The 20495-nt window shown below is 47.1% G+C and overlaps 1 protein-coding gene and 1 long non-coding RNA gene across 2 annotated transcripts; both read left to right on the top strand.

Annotated features, from left to right (window-relative positions):
- The first annotated feature begins 64 nt into the window (after positions 1-64).
- Positions 65-2472, top strand: LOC147000469 (uncharacterized). The gene is made up of 2 exons (XR_015045900.1): positions 65-438; positions 1352-2472. It is a non-coding gene; the product is annotated as an uncharacterized LOC147000469 (long non-coding RNA).
- A 12748-nt stretch (positions 2473-15220) lies between these two features.
- Positions 15221-16772, top strand: LOC110284213 (mastin-like). Its single transcript, XM_021149912.2, has 5 exons — positions 15221-15293; positions 15453-15633; positions 15841-16115; positions 16208-16371; positions 16483-16772. Exons 1-5 carry the CDS (start codon positions 15221-15223, stop codon positions 16744-16746), a joined length of 957 nt encoding a protein of 318 aa, XP_021005571.1. The 3' UTR covers positions 16747-16772.
- Positions 16773-20495: the final 3723 nt, after the last annotated feature.

The following is a 20495-nucleotide window of genomic DNA, read 5'->3' as shown; positions in this document are numbered from 1 at the left end:
AAGATCTGGTGTCAGCAGGTGGGCAGGAGAGGAAAGGCGGGACTTCCGGTCGAGATAAGCACTCTGGGGAAGAATTGAGAAGTGGGAGATTTGCCAGCTAGACATGGAGGAAGTCGTACATACCAGGGCCGAGTGAGAGGTAGCAGGCCTCGAGGCACACACGGACTAAAATAAACGGGTTAATTAGGTTATATGAGCTAGTTGGGAAATAGTCCAAGCCATAGTGCCTAAGCTTTCATAAATATTAAAAGTCTGTGTCAGTCAGGAGCTGGTGGGTCAGAGACACTCGGGATCGAGGTTGCTATGCAGAGCATCGGAAGAACTACAGCTCAGCAAGAACACCTTTTCTAGCCCAGATCTGGACGGCGTTTGCTTCCTCCTCACACTGAAGCTATACCACTGACTCCAGGGTCTGTCAGCCTCGGCAGAGCAAGGAAGGTATGCCCTTCCTTTCTCTCTGTAATAGCCAGCCTCGGTTGGTTGACAACGTGATTTAGAATTACTTAAAAGCCAAGCAGTGCTGGGCGTGGTGGCGCACGCCTTTAGTCCCAGCACTCGGGAGGCAGAGAGGCAGGCGGATCTCTGAGTTCGAGGCCAGCCTGGTCTACAGAGTGAGTTCCAGGACAGCCAGGGCTACACAGAGAAACCTTGTCTCGGAAAAAACCAGAAAAAAAAAAAAAAAAGCCAAGCAGCTGGGCTCGCCTGAGAGAGGTTTTTCTTGACTGGATTTGGGAAGACTAAGATACTGTTCTGTTACTGTGAGAACCTGGGGCTGGAGAGATGGCTCACTAGTTAAGGTCACTGGCTGCTCTTCCAGAGGCCCTAAGTTCAATTTCCAGCAACCACATGGTGACTCACAACCATTTACCCTGGGATCTGATGCCCCCTTCTAGTATGCAGGCATACATGCACACAGAGCACTCGTACATAAAATAATAAGCAAAATAAAAAAAAAACCCACCATGACCAAGGCAACTTGTAAAAGAAACCAATTAGGGACTTCCGTACAGTATCTGGAAGCTTACAACCTCATCCACAGGCAACAGGCAGAGAGAGAGAGAGAGAGAGTGTGTGTCTTGGCCTTGCTCGGTCTTGGCTCCAACAAGGCCACACCACCTAACCCTTCTAAAACCATGGGGATAAGACATTCAAATATATGTGTTTATGGAAGACATTCTCATGCAAACCACTATATAGACCATCCTAAACCTGGAGCATTCGAGGTGGGAAGAGCCACCCTAAATATGAGCCACATCTGATGGCAGCCCACATAAAAAGACATGGAAGAAGGAAGCTTTTGCTTTTTGCCTGCTTGCACTCACTCTTGTTGGCATGTTCATCTATCCCGCAGCTGAGGCATTCCTTCCCTGCTATTAGAACCCATTTCTTCAGGATTCTATCAGAAACTGAAGACACCCTGAGACAGCTCAACAAACAAGCTGAAGGACAGACTGCTTATGCTGAAATGGACTGAAGGCAGATGATCAGGACTGCAGCTATGGAGGATCATCGCATCAGCAGATCTTCATGAGGGCATTTGGACTGTTGGTGGGGTTGACACTTGTTTCTCTTGTAAAAAGTTAAACTGTACAATTTTTAGTTTATATAAAAAAGGGGGAAATGTTGATCACCCTGTGACCCCCTGAGATTGTGTTATGGTGTGGCTCAGCCCTTAGCACACACCTTTAATCCCTTCTGGCTGGAATATAGACACGCCCTTAATACACACCTTTAATTTCAAACTATGAAGGTTAAGTTTGTAGAAGGGAGCTCCTATGTTTGAAAGTGATGTCTAAGTGAGTGGCAGACAAAGTGATGATCAGAGAAAGATTTGACAGACTAGGATCTGCCCAACTCTCACCAGAAGAGAGAGGAAAGGGAGGCAATGTAAGAGAGCAGAGCAGGAGAGAGAGGAGAGGGTGTTTTACTGGGAGAGTTTTACAGAGACAGGTTGAAGAGAGAGCAAACTAGACACAGGTAAAGACAGAATAAACCAGAGAATGAGAAGTAGCGAGATTACAACAGATTGCCAGAGTTAGTTTGAGGTTGAGAGGAGTGAGTTAGCCAGACCCAGAAAGACTCTATGACAGGCTGCATACTGTCAGTTTGGGAGACTAGGTCTAAGTTTCTGTTCCCCAGAAATGAGAACTGGGATCCCAGATCCCATGGTCAGTCACCACAGCCATGGGCAGCCAGTCCGAGGACACCTTGTCATCTGGGCTGAAGTAAGAATAGGTAGTTAGAATGACTAAGTCACCCCATTGGAAGCCTCCAGCCAATTGTAGAACCAGCCAGAACCCTAGAGATAAGGCTAACTAATCCAGGTAAAAGGGTACATACCCCTCCCTGGAATTCCCCTAACTGACGATAAAGGCTGGGCCTGTGGGCCCACCAGAGGTCTCCATTCTCAAACGGGGAGACTCTGCATGCAGGAATTTCAGCTGAATAAACACTCTTTGCTTTTGCATACTATTTGAGTCTGGGGTATCATTCTTCAGTGATTCTTGGATCCTAACAAGGCCAAGCTGAGCAATTCAATCAGAGGCTGAGAAACAAGCAAGATTAAATGAGTCAGTTTGAAGAGGAGTTTTGAGCCAGAATGGCTGAGTTGAACCAACCAGCCAGAGTTCAGAAAGAGCTAGAAAGGGTGATCTTATTCAGCAGTAAGCCTCCCAGATGACAATTACATCTAGTTAATAAGAGATACTTTTATAGTGATGTGATGTGTGTGTGTGTGTGTGTGCTCGTGAGCACATGCACTCGAGTTCTCTCTCACAAGTGCCATTCTTGGGCAGGTATTCCTGAGTTTTAGCAGCTCTTCTCTATGGCAAGACGGTATGCCTTAGGTGTGAGGCCCATTCAAAAGAATCAAAGTTTAAAAAATGGTCTGAGAGGAGGGTGGGGGAAGAAATAGAAATCACTTTTTCAAGGAAGCCACTGGTTTCCAGAATAGGTTTATGCGAAGACAAACATGCCTCAATGCACCTTGGAAGGTGCCCAGGTTTGGCATCTGGTTCCCTAGAAGGCATGCAGCGTTAGCTCTCTGCTGCCCCCTGATGGATACATTAAAAATGTTGATGCCTTGAGACAAGTGACCAGGGTATGAATGGAGAGAATGACTAGGCTTGGCTTAGGCTAGGTTCAAGGCTGGGGTCGTTGCCAACTCAGAGGCGATCTCTTCAAGGACACTGAGAGCAGAATCCAGAGCCAGACCTACAAAGTGGGTTGTGTCCCTGGTCAGACTCAGGTCAGCAGGTATCAGACACCTGCCCTAGATGCTAAGCTCTCACCTCCAGTAGGTTCTCTAATGCTTCAGGGTCTCGGTGTGCTCTGACATCCCCTTGTTAAGCTTCCTTTTGTCCGAGGCAGCTTCCAGCACTGAGGACGTCTGGTCTTATTCCCTTACTCTTGGAATCTGCTTTGCACTGTACTGTTGAGAATAGTGCTCAGTTACCTGGGCCTCACCAGTGAGGCTAAATCTTCTTCTAGACGTGTACCTTTGTACATGCATTTTAGATACAAAGTCCTTGTTTTTTATATTTCAAATACAGTGTCTTGGGTTTTCATTAAGCTGTTCCTTTATGGGGGCTGGAGACACGGCTCAAGGCCATGTATTGCTGTTCTGAGGACCTGCATTCAATTCTCAGCTCCATGTCAGGCCATCACCTGTAACTGCATGTCTAGGGGGAATCTGACACTTTTCCTCTGTAGGCACTTACATCCACATGTGCATACCCCACAAACACTAAAATATAACAAAATACATTGTAAAATATATACTTTACTTTTATTAATAAAAACAACAACAGCAACAACAGCAAAGCCGAGGGCATGGCTCAGCTGTACAGCACTTGTCATGAGCTGGATCTCTACTACTGAAAAACAGCAACAACTTCGGACCCTTTTGGTTAGCATGGTGGTGCACACCTGCAATCACAGCCCTCCACAGCTGGAGAGGCAGGAGGATCAGAAGTTCCAGGCCAGCCTGGATCACTTAAGGCTCTAAACCACTACCCCACCCCACAACAAGTTTTTAAATTAATTTTAAAAATTTTATTTTATGTATGGGTATTTTGTTCTCATGTATGTCTGTGTAACCACAGGTAGGCCTAGTGCCCAAGGAGGCCAGAAGAGGGCATCAGATCCCCTGTAACTGGAGGTACAGATGGCTGTAAGCTGCCATGTGGGTGCTGGGACTAGAACCCTGGTCCTCTGGAAGAGCAGCCTGTGCTTTTAACCACTGTACTACTGAATAAATTACTCAGCTCCCACCACACCAACTTTCTCCAGGGAATGCTGTAAAGAAGAAATAAGGCAACAACAATAACAACAACAAGGAATTACCAATAAGAAAAAAGCTATAAAAAACTAAAGACATGCAAACACACTTAACTATTTTTTTTTAAATGTTCATTGTGTGAGCATGTTCATGCACATGGCACAGTACACATGGGGCGGTCAGAAGACCACTTGTAGGATTTCTTTTTCTTTTTATCATGCAGATTTCAGAGCCAGAACTCGGGCTGCCAGGCTTGGAGGCAAGCAGCCTGACACACTGAGTTATCTTGCCGGCCTGCAAATACATTTGCAGTGAAAAGATCTTTTTAAAAATAAAAGGTTTGCTGGGTGGTTGGTGGTGGGACATGCCTTTAACCCCAGAACTCAGGAGGCAGAGACAGGCAGATCTCTGAATTTGAGGCCAGCCTGGTCTACAGAGGGAGTTCTAGGATAGTCAGGGCTACACAGAGAAACCCTGTCTCGAAAAACCAAAAACCAAACCAAACCAACCCAACCAAAGAAACAAAAGCTCTTGGACAAAAGCAGATTTTGTCTGGTAAAAGAAAGTTTTATCTCAAAAGTAAGCTATCGTTCCATGTCCATATTTGTGTTAGAGAGATAAGGTAAATTTTAAAATTTTGAGCTTTTTCTTTGGTACTGGGAATAAAGGCATTTGCCACCGTGTCCAACTTCTCTGCTGGATTTTTTTGTTTGTTTGTTTGTTTTTCTTTGGTTTTTCGAGACAGGGTTTCTCTGTAAAGCCCTGGCTGTCCTGGAACTCACTTTGTAGACCAGGCTGGCCTCAAAATCAGAAACACACCTGCCTCTGCCTCTGCCTCCCAAGTGCTGGGAAATCCGCCTAGCCTCCGTTGAATTTTTAACAACTCAGAAAACAAGTCTTTCAAGAGTTAGGATTTAAGCAAGTTTGTGTAATTTTTTTCATTACTTTTTATTTTATTATGTGTTTTGGTATCTCAGTATGGGTGCTCATGGAGGCCAGAAGGCTGTGTCAAATGCTGGGGTGGAGCTGGCGTTACAAGTGGTTGTGAGCTGTCCTGTGCAGATGATGGGACAAATACCAATCCCCTGATAGATCCATAAGTGCTTTTAGCTTCGGAATCATCTCCCCAATGAAGAGGGTTCACAGTGTGGCTCTTGCCAGCCTGGAACTTGTTAGACCAGGCTAGCCTTGAACTCACAGAGATCTATCTGCCTCTAACTTTTCTATTGCTTTGATGGACTTGTACCACCAAACTCAACAAAGTTGTTTTTAAATCTCACTTTACAACTCTAGTTCAATAATTATTATCCTAGGTTATTATTGGTAAACTCGATACCACATATGTGTAACAAACATCATGCATACATTTGAGAGCTAAAGGTACTGTGTGTCTAAGCTTTATGCAGATAGTATATTAAATCTCACCACTCCTACTCCTAGACAAGTAAAACTGTCTTTTAGGGGATTCAACAACCAAGTCTTGGAGGCCAAAGACAAAGAAAATAAAAATCTAAGAGGAATTGCCAGTATTATAGCATTTTCCTCTCTACTGCAGGTCAGCCAGCTTCCAAAGAAAGATGTAGAGTCTCATAGGGCCATTGAGTCCTGTGTTGTGCTGGTTGGAGAACCATGGAGACGCCAGACATTGTCCTGTAACTGGTACACACCCCGCAAAAGGGAGGATCTAAAGAAAACCACATCATCAGCAAGACCCTGCTGCATCCCATGGATGGCGTAGTGGGTAGAGGGGGAAAAGAGAGCCGGCGTGCTCCCTGTGAGTCACCAAAAGGAACCCTAAGGAGCCTCAACTCACTTCAACAGTAAAAAGAAAAATCTTTAATTTCTGGCTATGCACACTTTCCTAGTTTCTTTCTTTCAAGATTTATTTGTTTGTTTTATGTATGAGTGCTCTATCTGCATGTATACCTGCATGCCAGAAGAGGGCATCAGATCCCAGTATAGACGGTTGTGAGCCACCATGTGGTTTCTGGAAATTGAACTCAGGGCCTCTGGAAGAGCAGTCAGTGCTCTTAATCGCTGAGCCATCTCTCCAGTCCCTACCTACACTTTCTTAAACATCCAACAGAGAGGAAAACTGAAAGAATTTGATAGTAATCATACGAAAAAAAACTGGGCGTTAGTGGTGCACGCCTTTAATTCAAGCACTTGGGAAGCAGAGGCAGACAGATCTCTGAGTTTGAGGCCAGCCTGATCTACACAGTGAGCTCCAGGACAGTCAGGGCTAAATACAGAATCCTGTTACAAAACAAAACTATAGTAAGCAAAAGGAGTCAGACTGACTCTGGAAGGGTCTCTCAGTGCCATGCCAGCAGTGTAGGACAGCAGTGGGCACATCATTCAGGGTCTCTCAGTGCCATGCCAGCAGTGTAGGACAGCAGTGGGCACATCATTCGGGGATGAAAGCTGATAATACCTGCCTCCACCAGCCGCACGGTGGCGCTGTGCCCAGCTGTTATGTTCAGAGTCACAAGCACCACCAGCTCTTTGAAATAATGCCTTTTAAATCTGCAGCCATTAACTTCATCTTCTTCCTCTTCCCCCTCCTCCTTTCCCCCTCTTCTGAGACAACATCTCATTAAGTAACCCTGGCTAGCTTGGAACTGGGCTATTTAACCCAGATTGGCTTCAAACCCACAGAAATCCACTGGCTTCTGTTGGGACTAGAGGCATGTGCCATCATGCCTGGTGCTGCTCGCTCTTGAACTGCTTTTCTTCCCAATGAAGTCTAAGAGGGAAATGCAGCTATTTTGTGTGTGTGTGTGTGTGTGTGTGTGTGTGTGTGTAGCCCTGGCTGTCCTGGAACTTGGCCTGTAGAGCAGGCTGGCCCGGAACTCAGAGGTTTGCCTGCCTCTACTTTCTGAGTGCTAGGCTTAAAGGTGTGTATCACTACCAGCCAGCTTTGGTCTCCATTTTTATTTCCACCCTCACCAAGACAGCTTTCCTTTCATCCTGTAACACACACACACACACACACACACACACACACACACACACACGGAATAGCTGCATTTCCCTCCACTTGCTACGCTATGTTCAGTTGATATCCCTGGGATGCCTGATTTTTTTCTGAAGGGAAATGGAGATGCACTGGATCTGGGGGAGAGGGGAGGTGGCACTGCAGTCCTGGGAGGAGTGGAAGGAGGCAAAACTGTTGACGGGGAGAAAAAAAAAGTTGATGTGGCTTGAATTTTTTCTTTTTTCTTTTTTTTTTTTTTTGGTTTTTTCGAGACAGGGTTTCTCTGTATAGTCCTGGCTGTCCTGGAACTCACTTTGTAGACCAGGCTGGCCTCGAACTCAGAAATCCGCCTGCCTCTGCCTCCCGAGTGCTGGGATTAAAGGCGTGCGCCACCACGCCCGGCTTTGAATTTTTTCTTATTGTCTGTGCTTAACAATTCAGTTAAGTTTTTCTGAAAGCAAAGTGGGGAAGGCGGCATGCTGTAAAGCGGAGCGATTAAGAGTTTGAGAGAAGCCGGGCAGTGGTGGCACATGCCTTTAATCTCAGCACTTGGGAGGCAGAGGCAGGCCAATTTCTGAGTTCGAGGCCAGCCTGCTCTACAGAGTGAGTTCCAGGACAGCCAGGGCTACACAGAAAAACCCTGTCTCCAAAAACCAAAAACCCAAAACCAAACCAAACCAAAACCAATTAAAAAAAAAAGTTTGAGAGAAAGTTGGTTGTGGGCACATGCCTTTAATCCCATAAAGACTGTCTCAAAAAACAAACTGAAGGAGGAGGAGAAAGAGAAGGAGGAGGAGGAGGACGAGGACAATGAGGAAAGAAAAAGTCTATGAACAGCCTGAGGTTCATAGGGAAGCCCTGATATAAATAAATAAATAAATAAATAAAAAAAAATGGTGTCTTCTCATCTGCAAACACAAGTATTAAATCTCAGATACCCAGGCTCAACAGTCCAGCTGCACCAACCCTGGCTCCAGAGGAAGGCGGTTTTAGCTGGGAAATACTTTTGCCTAGGTTGTGGCATTGGGTTGAAGATCCTGCCTTGCTGTCACTCATGGGTGATGAACCTGGTGAATAATGACCAGGAGATGGGAACAAGGGGCCAGGCTATCCAGCATGTTGTGCTTAGGGTTTGGAAAGCTGAGGAGGCAACTGAGGGTGTCTGCACCCTGTCCACACTTCCACAGGACGTCTCTCTTAACTGTCCTAGTTTAACTGAACCAATCCTGCAGGCCAGGGGAGGGCGCTGAAGACCTGACAAACAAGAGACAGGCCAGACTTTCACCCTGGGACCCAGGCCAGTCCAGGCCGGTCCCAGGCTGGTCTCGGGCTGGTCTCATCCCTTAGACTGTAGGCACCCCATAGTGTCTCTCCCTGTAAACCTTGGACTCCTTGGCCCTGCTGTGATGCAGTGTGGGTGGGAAAGAAACCTGGGAGCTGTGGTTTAGGTCAGAAATGTCCAAGAGTGTTCATCATCTGATTAATCTATGTTTGCAACACTGTATCCAACAGAGTCAAAGAAAGCACTGGGCGAGACCTTGTGGTCTCTTAGGGTGAGTGTCCCCCCTGGGACCCAACATGGTCACAGCCTGCTTAGGAGGAGGAAGTGGACCTTCTTCCTCCCAAGGTTCCAACAAATCAAGGTAAGATTCTATCAAAGTTCACCCAGAGCAACCAACGAGCTCTTTGGCTTACTAAAAGCTACAGAAGCAGGTGACCCTGAAGCAGCGTCAAAAATAATGGCTCCCCCACAGCCCTTCACTGAGACAGCAGGTGGGGCTGGGAGGGGAGGGGGTGTCTTGTGGGCAGAGTCATGTGTCCCTATGCTTATAATGAGCTTGGCTTCTCTATCTTCCATCCTCCCCGAAGGGCTCCTGTCCCCAGGAATGAGCTGGGGCACTCTACCCTTTTACAGTTTAGAACTGAAGAAGGCACTTGAAATCATCTGCCATCTCAAGTACAATGACAGCCTGCCTGTCAGCGGCAAGTGCAGACACGGCCCTGCAGAGACGGACAGCCTCTGTGCTGCTGTCTGAGCACATCCCCCTCTCACTATCCCACCTGCCTCCCGGGTTGTTTTCCAGGGCATGATGTGCTCAGTGAGTGTCCTGGGAACAACAGAGTCAAAGCAGGAGTGGGTGTTGGCTGGTTCCATTGAGATGCCCAGGGAATCCTGTCTTGTCCTTCCCTGTCCCTGGTGCTACTGCTGATCTAGCTCAGTGGAATAAGTCACACAGAATGGCAAGAAATGGGTCTGGGGAGTAGGCTTAGGAGGTAAGGGCTCTTGCTGCTTTTGTATGACCAATGCCCACATGGCACCCCACAACTGTTTTTAACTCCAGTCCTGGAGGGTGGGTCTCACAACCTCTTCTGGTCTTCTCAGGCTCTGCGTTCAAGTGACATATACTCACACAGATGCACACATACAATACACATAATTAAAAATAACTTTTGTAGCCTGGCGTGGTGGCTCACGTCTTTAATCCCAGCTCTTGGGAGGCAGAGGCAGGCAGATTTCTGAGTTTGAGGCCAGCCTGGGCTACAAAGTGAGTTCCAGGACAGTCAGGGCTATACAGAGAAACCCTGTCTCAAAAAAACCAAAAAAAAACCCAAAAAACCAAAAAAAAAAAAAAAAAAAAAAAAAAACCAAAACCAAAACCAAAACCAAAACCAAAACAAAAAAGGCTCTTTTTTGTTTTGTAGGCCTGGCTGTCCTAGAATACCTATAGACCAAGGTAGCTTTGGACTCTGCCAGCCTCAACCTCCTGAGTTCTGGGATTAAAGATGTGTACCACTACATCAAGAAGAATAAAATAAAGCTTTTATTTAAAAAAAAAAAGGCACAAAAAGTATGATTCCAGTAACAAGGTCTCCAGAGAAACCAAAGTCCTAATCCTAACAGTAGATTGGTGGAGGAGCATGGTGCCGATGCTGGCTGACCACAGGCAGATGTTTAGGACCCTGTTCTGGGCTCCCAGGTTCCCAGGCTCCCATGCCTGACTGGATGTCAGGATGCTCTACAGAGCACAGCTGAGGTTGTTTTTCTGGCTGAGGCTGCTCCCATTGTCAGTCTCCTTCCATTGCTGAGTGGACTTCTGTTTGTTCATCTGGTTGCTGTATAAAAACTGACTTCAAAAACAAGCAAACAAACCTGAATCTACCCTGTATTGTTCCAAGATTTGGCTGTCCGTAAAGTCAATATAAACGTTTGCATGCAGGTGCTTGTTCCAGCATCCCGTGCCCTGCGAGTGAAAGTCGGGCCTCACTTTGTCCTCACTGGCCACTAGGAATGTCTCTTTCCTTTGTGCTTCAAATTGCATTGAATTCTTTCTACTGTGTGTTCTTTCTTCCTTTCTTTTCCTTTTTCTTTTTGCTTCAGTCTTACAGTGTATCCCAGGCTGTCCCATGAGCCCATTTATCTAGCTGGTTTTTCCATTTTCTTGAGATTTTTCGGATGAGCATAAGATTTTGAACGTGATGTTAACTATATCTTGTTTTTTTTTGTTGTTGTTTGAGTCAGAGCTGGAGTTTATTATGGAAAAGTCTTACTGTAGATTTAAGCAGGGGCATTGGCAGGGAAGGAGAAGGGGCTGGGAGGCAGACGCGGCTAACACCCATGTGGCAAGCACCCAGGAGAGGGCCTGGTTACTTCAGAGAGAGCAAGCTGTCAGCCTCTTTTCCTACGGCAGCATATATTGGGACTTTTTTTTTTTTAAACAGTCAATATTTATATTTTATTCTGAGTTTATTTTAAACTTAGTTATTCTTGTGGGACCGAGGCTGGATTCTAGAGTCAGTCTTAAGCACATTGGGAAAACACTCTACCACTGAAGGACATCCTCAGCCCAATATTTGTATCCTAGATGCTTGCATTCGCTCCTTCTGTACCTAGTAGGATAACTGGTTACTCAGACTGGCTTGCTCTTGTATTAGAATTGCATTACATCCTTTGATCATTTACTATACTCACTCTCTCCCTTTGAAACCTTTCTTTTAGATTTCTGGCTACATGTTCCCTACTCAGATAAAGCATTTATCAGCCTTTCAGCTCATCTTCATGCTTCCTCTCTCCAATCCATCACAGATAATATCACAACTGTTAATTCTGGGTCACCCTGGATACATTTTCTGCTTTCAACACCCATTATCTCTTAAAGCTATAGTAACCTTCGACATGACCTTTGGTATTTTTTGCTGTTTCTGCAACTGTCTTTCCCTTTGTTACAAAATTGTGTCTCTGTATCCTTTTGATAACAAATGTTATCTTGTTACGGGTCTCTCTCACAAAGCCTGAGACTACTTTTACACTGCCTCACCCTTTCCTCAGAGAAATGTTCCTGGTTCTAGGCCATTCTTTTCCTGACTTAACAATGTTACTCTGGTTAGTCTGCATCTCTGTTGCCTGTTCAAACAATCGGTGGGTGTTCTCAGAATGTGAAGTTAGGTCAGGTGTGGTGGTGCATATCTGTAATTCCTAAGCTTGGGAGATTGAGGCAGGGTGGTTGAAAGTTCAAAGTTAGCCTGGCTTACATAGTGAGACCTGATCTTCAAAAATCACATTAGAACACTATTAGTATGGGCTTAGACTTGAGTCAGAAGTCAAGTCTGAGACAGGACTCAGCTAGGAGCAGGGTGTTTGAGAAGAGGCAGGGAAAGGCCAGTAGGGTGTGTGCTTCCCTGGAGCTTGATTGGCAGAGCACTCTGGAAGCCAGCAGCATGTGCTCCTGAGTCCCCATCCTGAGGGTCAGAAACAGCTGCTGCTGTGGCCACTTAAAGAGACACCTGTTCTGCTCTGTCCAACAGTAGAGCCAGCAGAGCTAGGTGCTATGCCTGGAAGTGGAACCTAGTCACACAAAGGTGCTAAAGGGTGAGGTTGGAGAGGTCTGTGCAGGAATGGCTCAGCTGACAATAACACATATTTCCCAGATCTGACAACCCAAGTTTCATGTTTGAAGCCCATGTAAATGGAGCAAACCAATTTCTAATCTACATAAACCCATAGCCATGTGAATCTGTGTCCACACACATAAACACATCATATGTGCATGGACACAATAACAAAAGTAAATTCATAAGCCAGACTCTGAATTTGACATGGAGGGGTGTGTGTGTGTGTGTGTGTGTGTGTGTGTGTGTGTGAAGTAGAAGAGTGAGCTCCAAAGAAAGGTTATATTGAGATGAGGGTTTCCGAGTCCATTTTAGGGCTAAGACTGTGAGGTGTGTGAGTTCCATGGCCACATATCCCACTTGATATGTGGATATTTGGAAAACAGGCTTGTGCCAACATGCATCTTAAATGAAAATGCCCATTTATGTCTATGGTGGCACAAATCTAGAGACAACGTATACCTTCAGCAGTTAGAAGGTGCAAATCCCTTCCTTTCTCCCCTCCCCCTCCTTCTTTCCTCCCTGTGTGCATTTCTTTTTTAAAAGATTAATTTATCTTAACATGTGAATGTTTTCCTACATGTTTGTATGTGCACCACATGCATGCCTGGCATCATGGAGGCCAGAAGAGAGTGTCAGATGCCCTGGAACTGCAATCACAGATGGTTGCGAGTCACTGAGTGGGTGCTGGAAACTGATCCTGTGTCCTCTGCAAGAGCAAGTGTTTTTTCTTTTTAAAATATTTTTTATTGATCCTTTGGGAGTTTCATATCATGTACCCCAAGCTCACACATTTCCCATCCCTTTGTGTCTGCTCTCCACCCTTGCGTCATACACCATCAGGCCTGGCTGACAAGTGGAATCTTATGACCATGGGATGGTGGCTTACTGTCCTTGATTTCATAGGTCTCATGGCAGACGTAGATATGAATGGCAGCATTGAGGGTGTAACCTCCCTGAGGGCTATGGTCAGTCCTTTACTTTTGAAGGTCAGTAAAAAGATTGGTGGCCTTGGGTGGGTGACGGCTCTGGGTCCATTAGGACTAATGTGGTGCCCCTGAGGGGTGTGAAGTTCAGCATCCTTAGCTGTTGTCACAGTGATTTGTATGATGGGGTACAGACCCACTCTGGCTGCAGCATTGAGGGTGACCTGGAGGGCAAGTTTGTGACTCTGTGTGTGGCTTCAGTGGTCAGAAGCAAGAGCAGGGTCACCTGCCAGCTTATGGTAGAGTTTCTGGAGGGTCTGACTGACATAGGGCACCTATCTTCTGTCCAGCCCATGTCCCAGCTATCCAAATGCTGGGACTGTCCGGCAGAGTAAGTGGGACTCCTTGGTTCAGCAGCCTGGGCTCCAAGACAGAGGTTGGTCACTACTCACTGTTGCTCATGTCTAGTTTCCTATTGCAACACCGAGCGTGGGTAAGAGGTAAGTTTTAGTTATGTTTTGACCTCTTCACGAAGGTGTCCAGAGAGGTATGATGACACGTGCCTATAATCCTGTAATAGTACCAGGAAGCAGAGGCAGGGTCTCTGTAGGACCAAGGCCAGCCTGATCCACTTAGTAAACGTCAGGCTAGACCAAGCTACAGAGTGAGATCCTGTTTAAGAAAAGAAAAGAAAAGAAAAGAAAAGAAAAGAAAAGAAAAGAAAAGAGGAAATCCACATCTTGAATATATGATTCATGGCATGCATGGGTCCTGGTGCTGGGGCACATGAGGAGTCTTGAGTTTCTGCCTGGGGAGTTTTAACAGCTTAAAAAAACGGCATGTGCTTGTGGAATTTCAGGTTGGGGAGTCTCTCTCTCTCTCTCTCTCTCTCTCTCTCTCTCTCTCTCTCTCTCTGTATGTGTCTGTATGTGTGTTTCAAGACAGCTTTTTCTGTGTAGCCATGGTTGTCCTGGAACTTGCTTTGTAGACCAGGCTGGCCTCGAACTCACAGAGATATGCCTGCCTCTGCCTCCTGAATGCTGGGATTAAAGACACCACTATCACCTAACTGAGGAGTTTCACACTTGACCAGGAACTGCATAGGAATCTGAGAGAGAGAGAGAGAGAGAGAGAGAGAGAGAGAGAGAGAGAGAGAGAGAAGAGAGAGAAGAGAGAGAGAGAGAGAGAGAGAAGAGAGAGAAGAGAGAGAGAGAGAAGAGAGAGAAGAGAGAGAGAGAGAGAAGAGAGAGAAGAGAGAGAGAGAGAACAATAATAAGAAGTCTCAAGTCCTCAAGTCCCAGAACATGGTACACATCTTGGTAACCTCATCATCACTTGGAAGGCTAAGGTGGGAGGGCGACCTAGATTTCAAGACCATCCTGAATTATACAGCAAGACCCTGTTTCAGAACCAAACAAAGTCGCCCCCCAAATCCATCTGAGCTCTTTCTGGGAGACCCTAGCTCACTGTGGGCTCTCTTTCAAGTGCTTTCAAGCTTTTGTGAAGCCAAGACCAGCAGAGGTTTTCCTGCTCAGCTAAGGGGACTAAGAAAGGACCTAGAGATGGCTCACACATGGAGATGTATTCCTTCAGTCACCAGTGCTAGGTGCCAAGATGGAGCACCCCTGTGAGCAGAGCTGGAGCACCCCTGTGAGCAGAGCTGGAGCACCCCTGTGAGCAGAGCTGGAGCACCCCTGGCGTCCTAGGCCTGCAGACATTACCTTCTCCCTGTGTCCTCACACTGATGTACCTCGTCCTATCCGTGCCTTGGGTGTGGGGCTGCGGACTAGTCTCTCCATCTTGTTTTTCTCTCTCTTTTTGAATATTCAGTTTGCAGCCTGAGCCATCTACTGCAGGGCATGCTTTCAATACCTGCACAATCTGCTCTGCCTGCCTGGGAGGCAGTGAGCTTGCCCTGACTGGTCAATTCCTATCTGCCCCAAGGAAAGACATGTGTGGCCACAACATGGCCCTCTGGAGTACAGATGCTGCATTCTGAGCCCACATCCTGTGGAAGAAAGATAAATGGGACCCTGGGGGGCCTCAAGGGTGGACAGAGAGTGGAGTACAACTGTTCCAATCCATTAGCACCTCTGCCCTCAGGTCTCCTGGCTGCAGAAGTCAGTATTTGGGACCAGAAATCTCTGTGATATGTGCTTGGGGATGCTGTGGTTTCTCTTCCTCAGTCTCCCCTGTCTGGGGAACACGATGCCTCTGACTCTTGGTGAGTTCTAACTGGGATCCCTTATGTTGTCCCAGGCTCAGAGTCCTGCTCCAGATACTGTGGGGAATATGTCAGTCTGTCGGTTTGCCAGAAATTTCACTGATGCCTGAGCCTTGGGAGCCTCTGTCTGGTGTCTGATAACCCTACTTGCTTCCACAGACCTTGGCTCAGGACAGGGGTTGGTAGGCATCGTCGGGGGCTGCCCTGTCTCAGCCAGCCGGTTCCCATGGCAGGTCAGCTTGAGGCTCTACGACATGAAGCACAGCAGATGGGAACACAACTGTGGCGGTTCCCTCATCCACCCTCAGTGGGTGCTAACTGCTGCTCACTGTGTGAGGCCGTGAGTGGGGTCACCCGTTCCCTTGCTTGAGAGCAGATCGATGTGGGGAGGTGGGTGGTATTTGGTGAGGTACTTGTCTTCCTGTGGGAGGTAGGATTTCTGACCCCCTCCTGACCCCCACATCTGTTCTGACTGATCCTGTCTCTGCCGGGACTGATTTTCCCTGCTCTTCAAGCCCTCTGAGGAGTTCATTGTCCTGTCTCTCAGGAAAGAGGTGGAGGCCTATGGAGTTAGAGTCCAAGTTGGGCAGCTAAGGCTTTATGAAAACGACCAGCTGATGAAAGTGGTCAAGATCATCCGCCACCCCAAGTTTAGCGAGAAGCTGTCTGTCCGTGGGGGTGCAGACATTGCTCTGCTGAAACTGGACACCCGAGTTGTGCTGTCTGAGCATGTCTACCCGGTTTCCCTCCCTGCTGCCTCCCTGAGGGTCTCCTCTAAGAAGACCTGCTGGGTGGCTGGCTGGGGTGTCATCGAGAACTACAGTGGGTATTGGGAAGACCTCTTGTCCTTTGTCAGCACTGGTGGGAAGAGGCAGAAGCCCCCAGCTTTGGTTCTCACCAGCTTTTCTCCACAGAGCCACTGCCCCCACCCTACCACCTGAGGGAAGTGTCGGTCCCCATTGTGGAAAACAATGACTGTGAGCAGAAGTACCAGACCAATTCCTCCTCGGACAGCACTACCAGGATCATCAAAGATGACATGCTTTGTGCTGGGAAGGGGGGCCGGGACTCTTGCAAGGTAACAGCCTGACCCACCCTCTCTCCTCTGTCCCTTCCTTGCCCAGGACAGTCACTTGGCAACCACTTGACTTGACACTTTGGGAGTGCTGATTTCTGCCTTTTTCCACAGGCTGACTCTGGGGGCCCATTGGTATGCAAGTGGAACTGTTCCTGGGTCCAGGTGGGTGTGGTCAGCTGGGGCAGAGGCTGCGGGCTTCCTGACTTCCCTGGTGTATACACCCGGGTGATGAGCTACGTGTCCTGGATCAAATGCTATGTCCCCACGTTCCTAGAACCTTTGAAGGGGCCAGATGGGATTCATACAACAGAGGAGACCCCAGCCACTCATGTTGATCCATTCACTCCTCCTTCTGGTCCAGCCTCACTTTCTTAAACCTCCCTATCCCATGGCAGTGAAACTACCTTGTGCTCCTGGCCTGGAGTCTATGGTGTCCCTTAACTCTGGGAAGGAGGGGATAAAACTACATCTCAAAAGTAGCTGGAAGCCCATATTCCCTCCTTACCATGTTTCCCATTAAATGATGAGTGTCTAATTGATGTCTGTTTGGACTCTGAATCCAGAGATTGGCACTAAGGGTGGGACTGAGCTGGTAGAGCGGGCATCAGAGAGACTAGTGTCTCTGAGCCCTTGGTGGTGTGAAGGGGAGGTACTCTCAGTTACCAAGTTAGCCCACACTGTTTTGTGGAGTCCAGACGCCTCAACATGGATAGACCTGGGCTGTTCCCACTTGCCTGCCTATTCAGGCTCCAGGAATAATAGGCAGGGGTCAGATTTGGGGGACTCCCCGATACTTCAGCCTTTAAATAGTGATGTCAAATGCCCCTTTCTGAGCCCACATGGCCATTTAAATTCTAAACGATAAGAGTTTTCCTTTAGCCGGGCAGTGGTGGTGCATGCCTTTAATCCCAGCACTTAAAAGGCAGAGGCAGAGGCAGGCGGATTTCTGAGTTCGAGGCCAGCCTGGTTCCAGGACAGCCAGGATGACAGAGAAACCCTGCCTTGAAAAAACCAAAAAAAAAAAAAAAAGAGTTTTCCTTTTTTCCCTCTTTCTTCCTCTATTGCATGTTTGCTGTACTTGCGTGAACATGTATGCATGTTCACATGTGTGCATGTGTGGTGCATGTGTGTGTGTGCAAGTGGAAGCCAGAGGTAGATATTAGGTCTCTTCCTCTATTACTTTCTACTTTAGTTACTAAGGCAGAGTCCCTGGCTGAACCCAGAGCTTGCCCATTCAGCTAGTGGCCCGCTTGCCCCAGGAACCCCCCATCTCTGTCTCTTGTGGGGATTTTGGTTGGACTGCCACATCCACCTGGCTTTTCATGTGGCTTGTGGGGATATGAGCTCCAGCCCTCCTGCCTGCACCCTGCTTTATCCACTGAGCCATCTCCCTAACCCATTTTTTCTTTAGTTTAAAAAAAAATATATATGTACAATGTAGCCATCTTCTGACACACTAAAAGAGGGTATCAGATCTCATTACAGATGGTTGTGAGCCACCATGTGGTTGCTGGGAATCGAACTTGGGACCTCTGGAAGAGCAGTCAGTGCTCTTAACTGCAGAGTCATCTCTCCAGCCTGCTTGTTTTTGTTTTTTGACAGAGGGTCACATAGAGCCTGGAACTTATAAAATGCTGAGGATCACCTTGAACTTCTGAACCCTCCTGTTTCCACCTCCCTACCCCATTAAGTAATTAGACCCTGGGCTTAGTGAATTCTAGGCAAGAGCTCTACCAACTGAGCTACAGCTCTCAAGTGCTTATATTTACCCATGATGCTTTGAAATCTTCTGCATGCACCTTGAGGCCCTTATGCCTCCCCACATCTCATCCCAGCTGGATGTCATTGGAGGAGGCAAGTTTTTCAGGGGCCCCAAAATGTGTTCGCCATCCAGTGCCTAGGAAAGAGCCCTCTCTTGCCACTGATGGTGGCTCTAGCTCGGAAACATTAGGAGGTGATTATAACAGAGACCCTAGAGAGCAGATTTGTCCATCTGTAGAGATACAATGGGAAGGTGCACCTGTGATCCAGTAAGTGGGCCATCTCCAAAATCTACCTGAGGACACCTAGCTCCAGACCAACAGATTGAAAGACCTGATGTGGCTAAGCCGTCATAGCCACACTGCTGGGTGGAGCGGCCTCAGGGGACTGAAGTAGGAAGTCTCTAAGCTACGAGTTGAGTCAGAGAGTCATCTGGGTTCCTGAGATGGCTAGGCACCAAATAGGAAGCAGTTCTCTGTGAGGTGAGTTAGTGACACTGGTCACAAGGGACCACACTCTCTGACCTCCCTGGAGAAGGATATCCACAGAGTTGGCTAGTGGCTGCTATGGGGTTGGGTAGGGGAGCCAGGATAGGAGGTGAGCATTAAAGGACAGCTGTTCTTTCAGATTGTGGAAAATGGTGTAATATGGGGTGCAGGGATAGCTTGCACACCAGGCATGGGCCAAACCCCACACAACTACACTCTCTGTGTTTTGTTTCTGAGACAGGGTCTCACACCAGAGCCCAGGCTAGCTTTGCACTCTAGGCCATCCTCATGTCTTAGCTTCCCAAGTGTAAGTGTTAGAATTGCAAGCATGCACTGTCATGATGGGCTGGACTATACTCTTTAAGTGGGTGAATTGTATGGTGTGGAAATCACATTTCAGCAAAGCTGTCAGAAATAATAAACTGAAAAAAATTATTATTTTTTGGAGACAGAATCTAACTATGTAGTTCTGGCTGGCTTGGAACTCACTATGTAGACCAGGCTTTCTCAGACTCCCAGAGACCTGCATGAGTGCACTCCCAACCATCAGCACTTTATTATTTTAGATGTGCACATGTGTGCTTGTGTGTGTGTCTCTCTGTGTGTGTCTGCATGAGTGTGTGTGTTTGTGTGTGTGTGTGTCTGTGTCTGCATGAGTGTGTGTGTGTCTGTGTGTGTCTATCTGTATGTCTGTGTGTGTCTGCCTGAGTGTGTATGTGTTTGTGTGTGTCTGTCTGTATGTCTGTGTGTGTCTGCTTGTGTGTTCGTCTCTGTGTGTGTGTGTGTCTGTCTGTATGTCTGTGTGTGTCTGCCTGAGTGTGTGTGTGTGTTTGTGTGTGTCTGTGTGTGCACCAGCATATGGAGGACAGGACAAACATACCTGCTCTCCCTTAGGTGCTGTCCACCTTGTGTTTTGAGATAGGGTTTTTCACTGGCCTGGAATTCACTGATTAAATTAGACTGGCTATCCAGTGGGCCTTAGGGATCTTCCTGTCTCCATCCCCAATTAGGAACACAAACATCAGACCTGGTTCCTCATGCTTTCAAGACAGACACTTTATCAACATAGCTATCACCCCAACCCAAGCCTTCCTCTCTTCTGGTTGATGAACTCTACCACTGATCATGATGAAACTCTTGGTAAATTTGTGGGATCTCACCAAAGTCCACCGCAAATGTGCTGTTTGAGGGTAGACTGTCGAAACCTGGAAGGTGAAGGACAGATGAGAGCAGCTGCCTTCCTGCTTCCACCAGCATGAGTATCTGGGCGGCAGGCTAGCTGGGAAATAAGCAAAAGGTATAAAGGAGGAGATGAGGTTCACCCTCCACATTGGCAGACCCAACAGCAGTCCACAAGCTTGCCTGGGATTGACTACGGCCACTGTTAGAGATCCAGGGCCACGGGGGGAAGCTTTCTGCAGAGGTCATTACCACACTAAATAAACATAACTTCTCCACACTGGCAATGACCAGTCAGACAAGAAAACAGAGTAGATGGGTATTCCAGCTAAAGAGACTAAAAATCACTCAGAAAAATATCCAGTAAAGCAAGTGTAAGCAAGTGTAAGGTTTCTTTCTTCCTTCCTTTCTTTCTTCCTTCCTTCCTTCCTTCCTTCCTTCCTTCCTTCCTTCCTTTCTTTCTTTCTTTCTTTCTTTCTTTCTTTCTTTCTTTCTTTCTTTCTTTCTTTCTTTCTTTCTAAATTTGAAGTAAGGTCTCCCTCTCTATGTAGTTCAGAGTGGTCTCAAGTTCAAAGTCCTTTTAAATGCTGGGATTATAGGCATGAGCCGCCATTTCCAATGCTTATATACAAGGTTTTACAGAAGAACTCAATCAATGGAGGGCAAGGACGTAGAATTATGTGTGTCAGAGGCATG

Source organism: Mus caroli, unplaced genomic scaffold (assembly GCF_978045245.1).
Source record: "Mus caroli unplaced genomic scaffold, Mus_caroli_1 scaffold_18, whole genome shotgun sequence".
Taxonomy (NCBI): Eukaryota; Metazoa; Chordata; class Mammalia; order Rodentia; family Muridae; genus Mus; species Mus caroli.
This window is presented reverse-complemented; position numbering and strand designations above follow the sequence as displayed.

What these genes read in the sequence shown, in the direction of transcription:
- LOC110284213 (XM_021149912.2), top strand. Translation starts at nt 15,221, where the DNA reads ATGTGCTTGGGGATGCTGTGGTTTCTCTTCCTCAGTCTCCCCTGTCTG. An exon ending in CACGATGCCTCTGACTCTTG is followed by an intron (nt 15,294 to 15,452) that starts GTGAGTTCTAAC and finishes TTGCTTCCACAG; the next exon opens with ACCTTGGCTCAGGACAGGGG. An exon ending in GGGGCCGGGACTCTTGCAAG is followed by an intron (nt 16,372 to 16,482) that starts GTAACAGCCTGA and finishes CTTTTTCCACAG; the next exon opens with GCTGACTCTGGGGGCCCATT.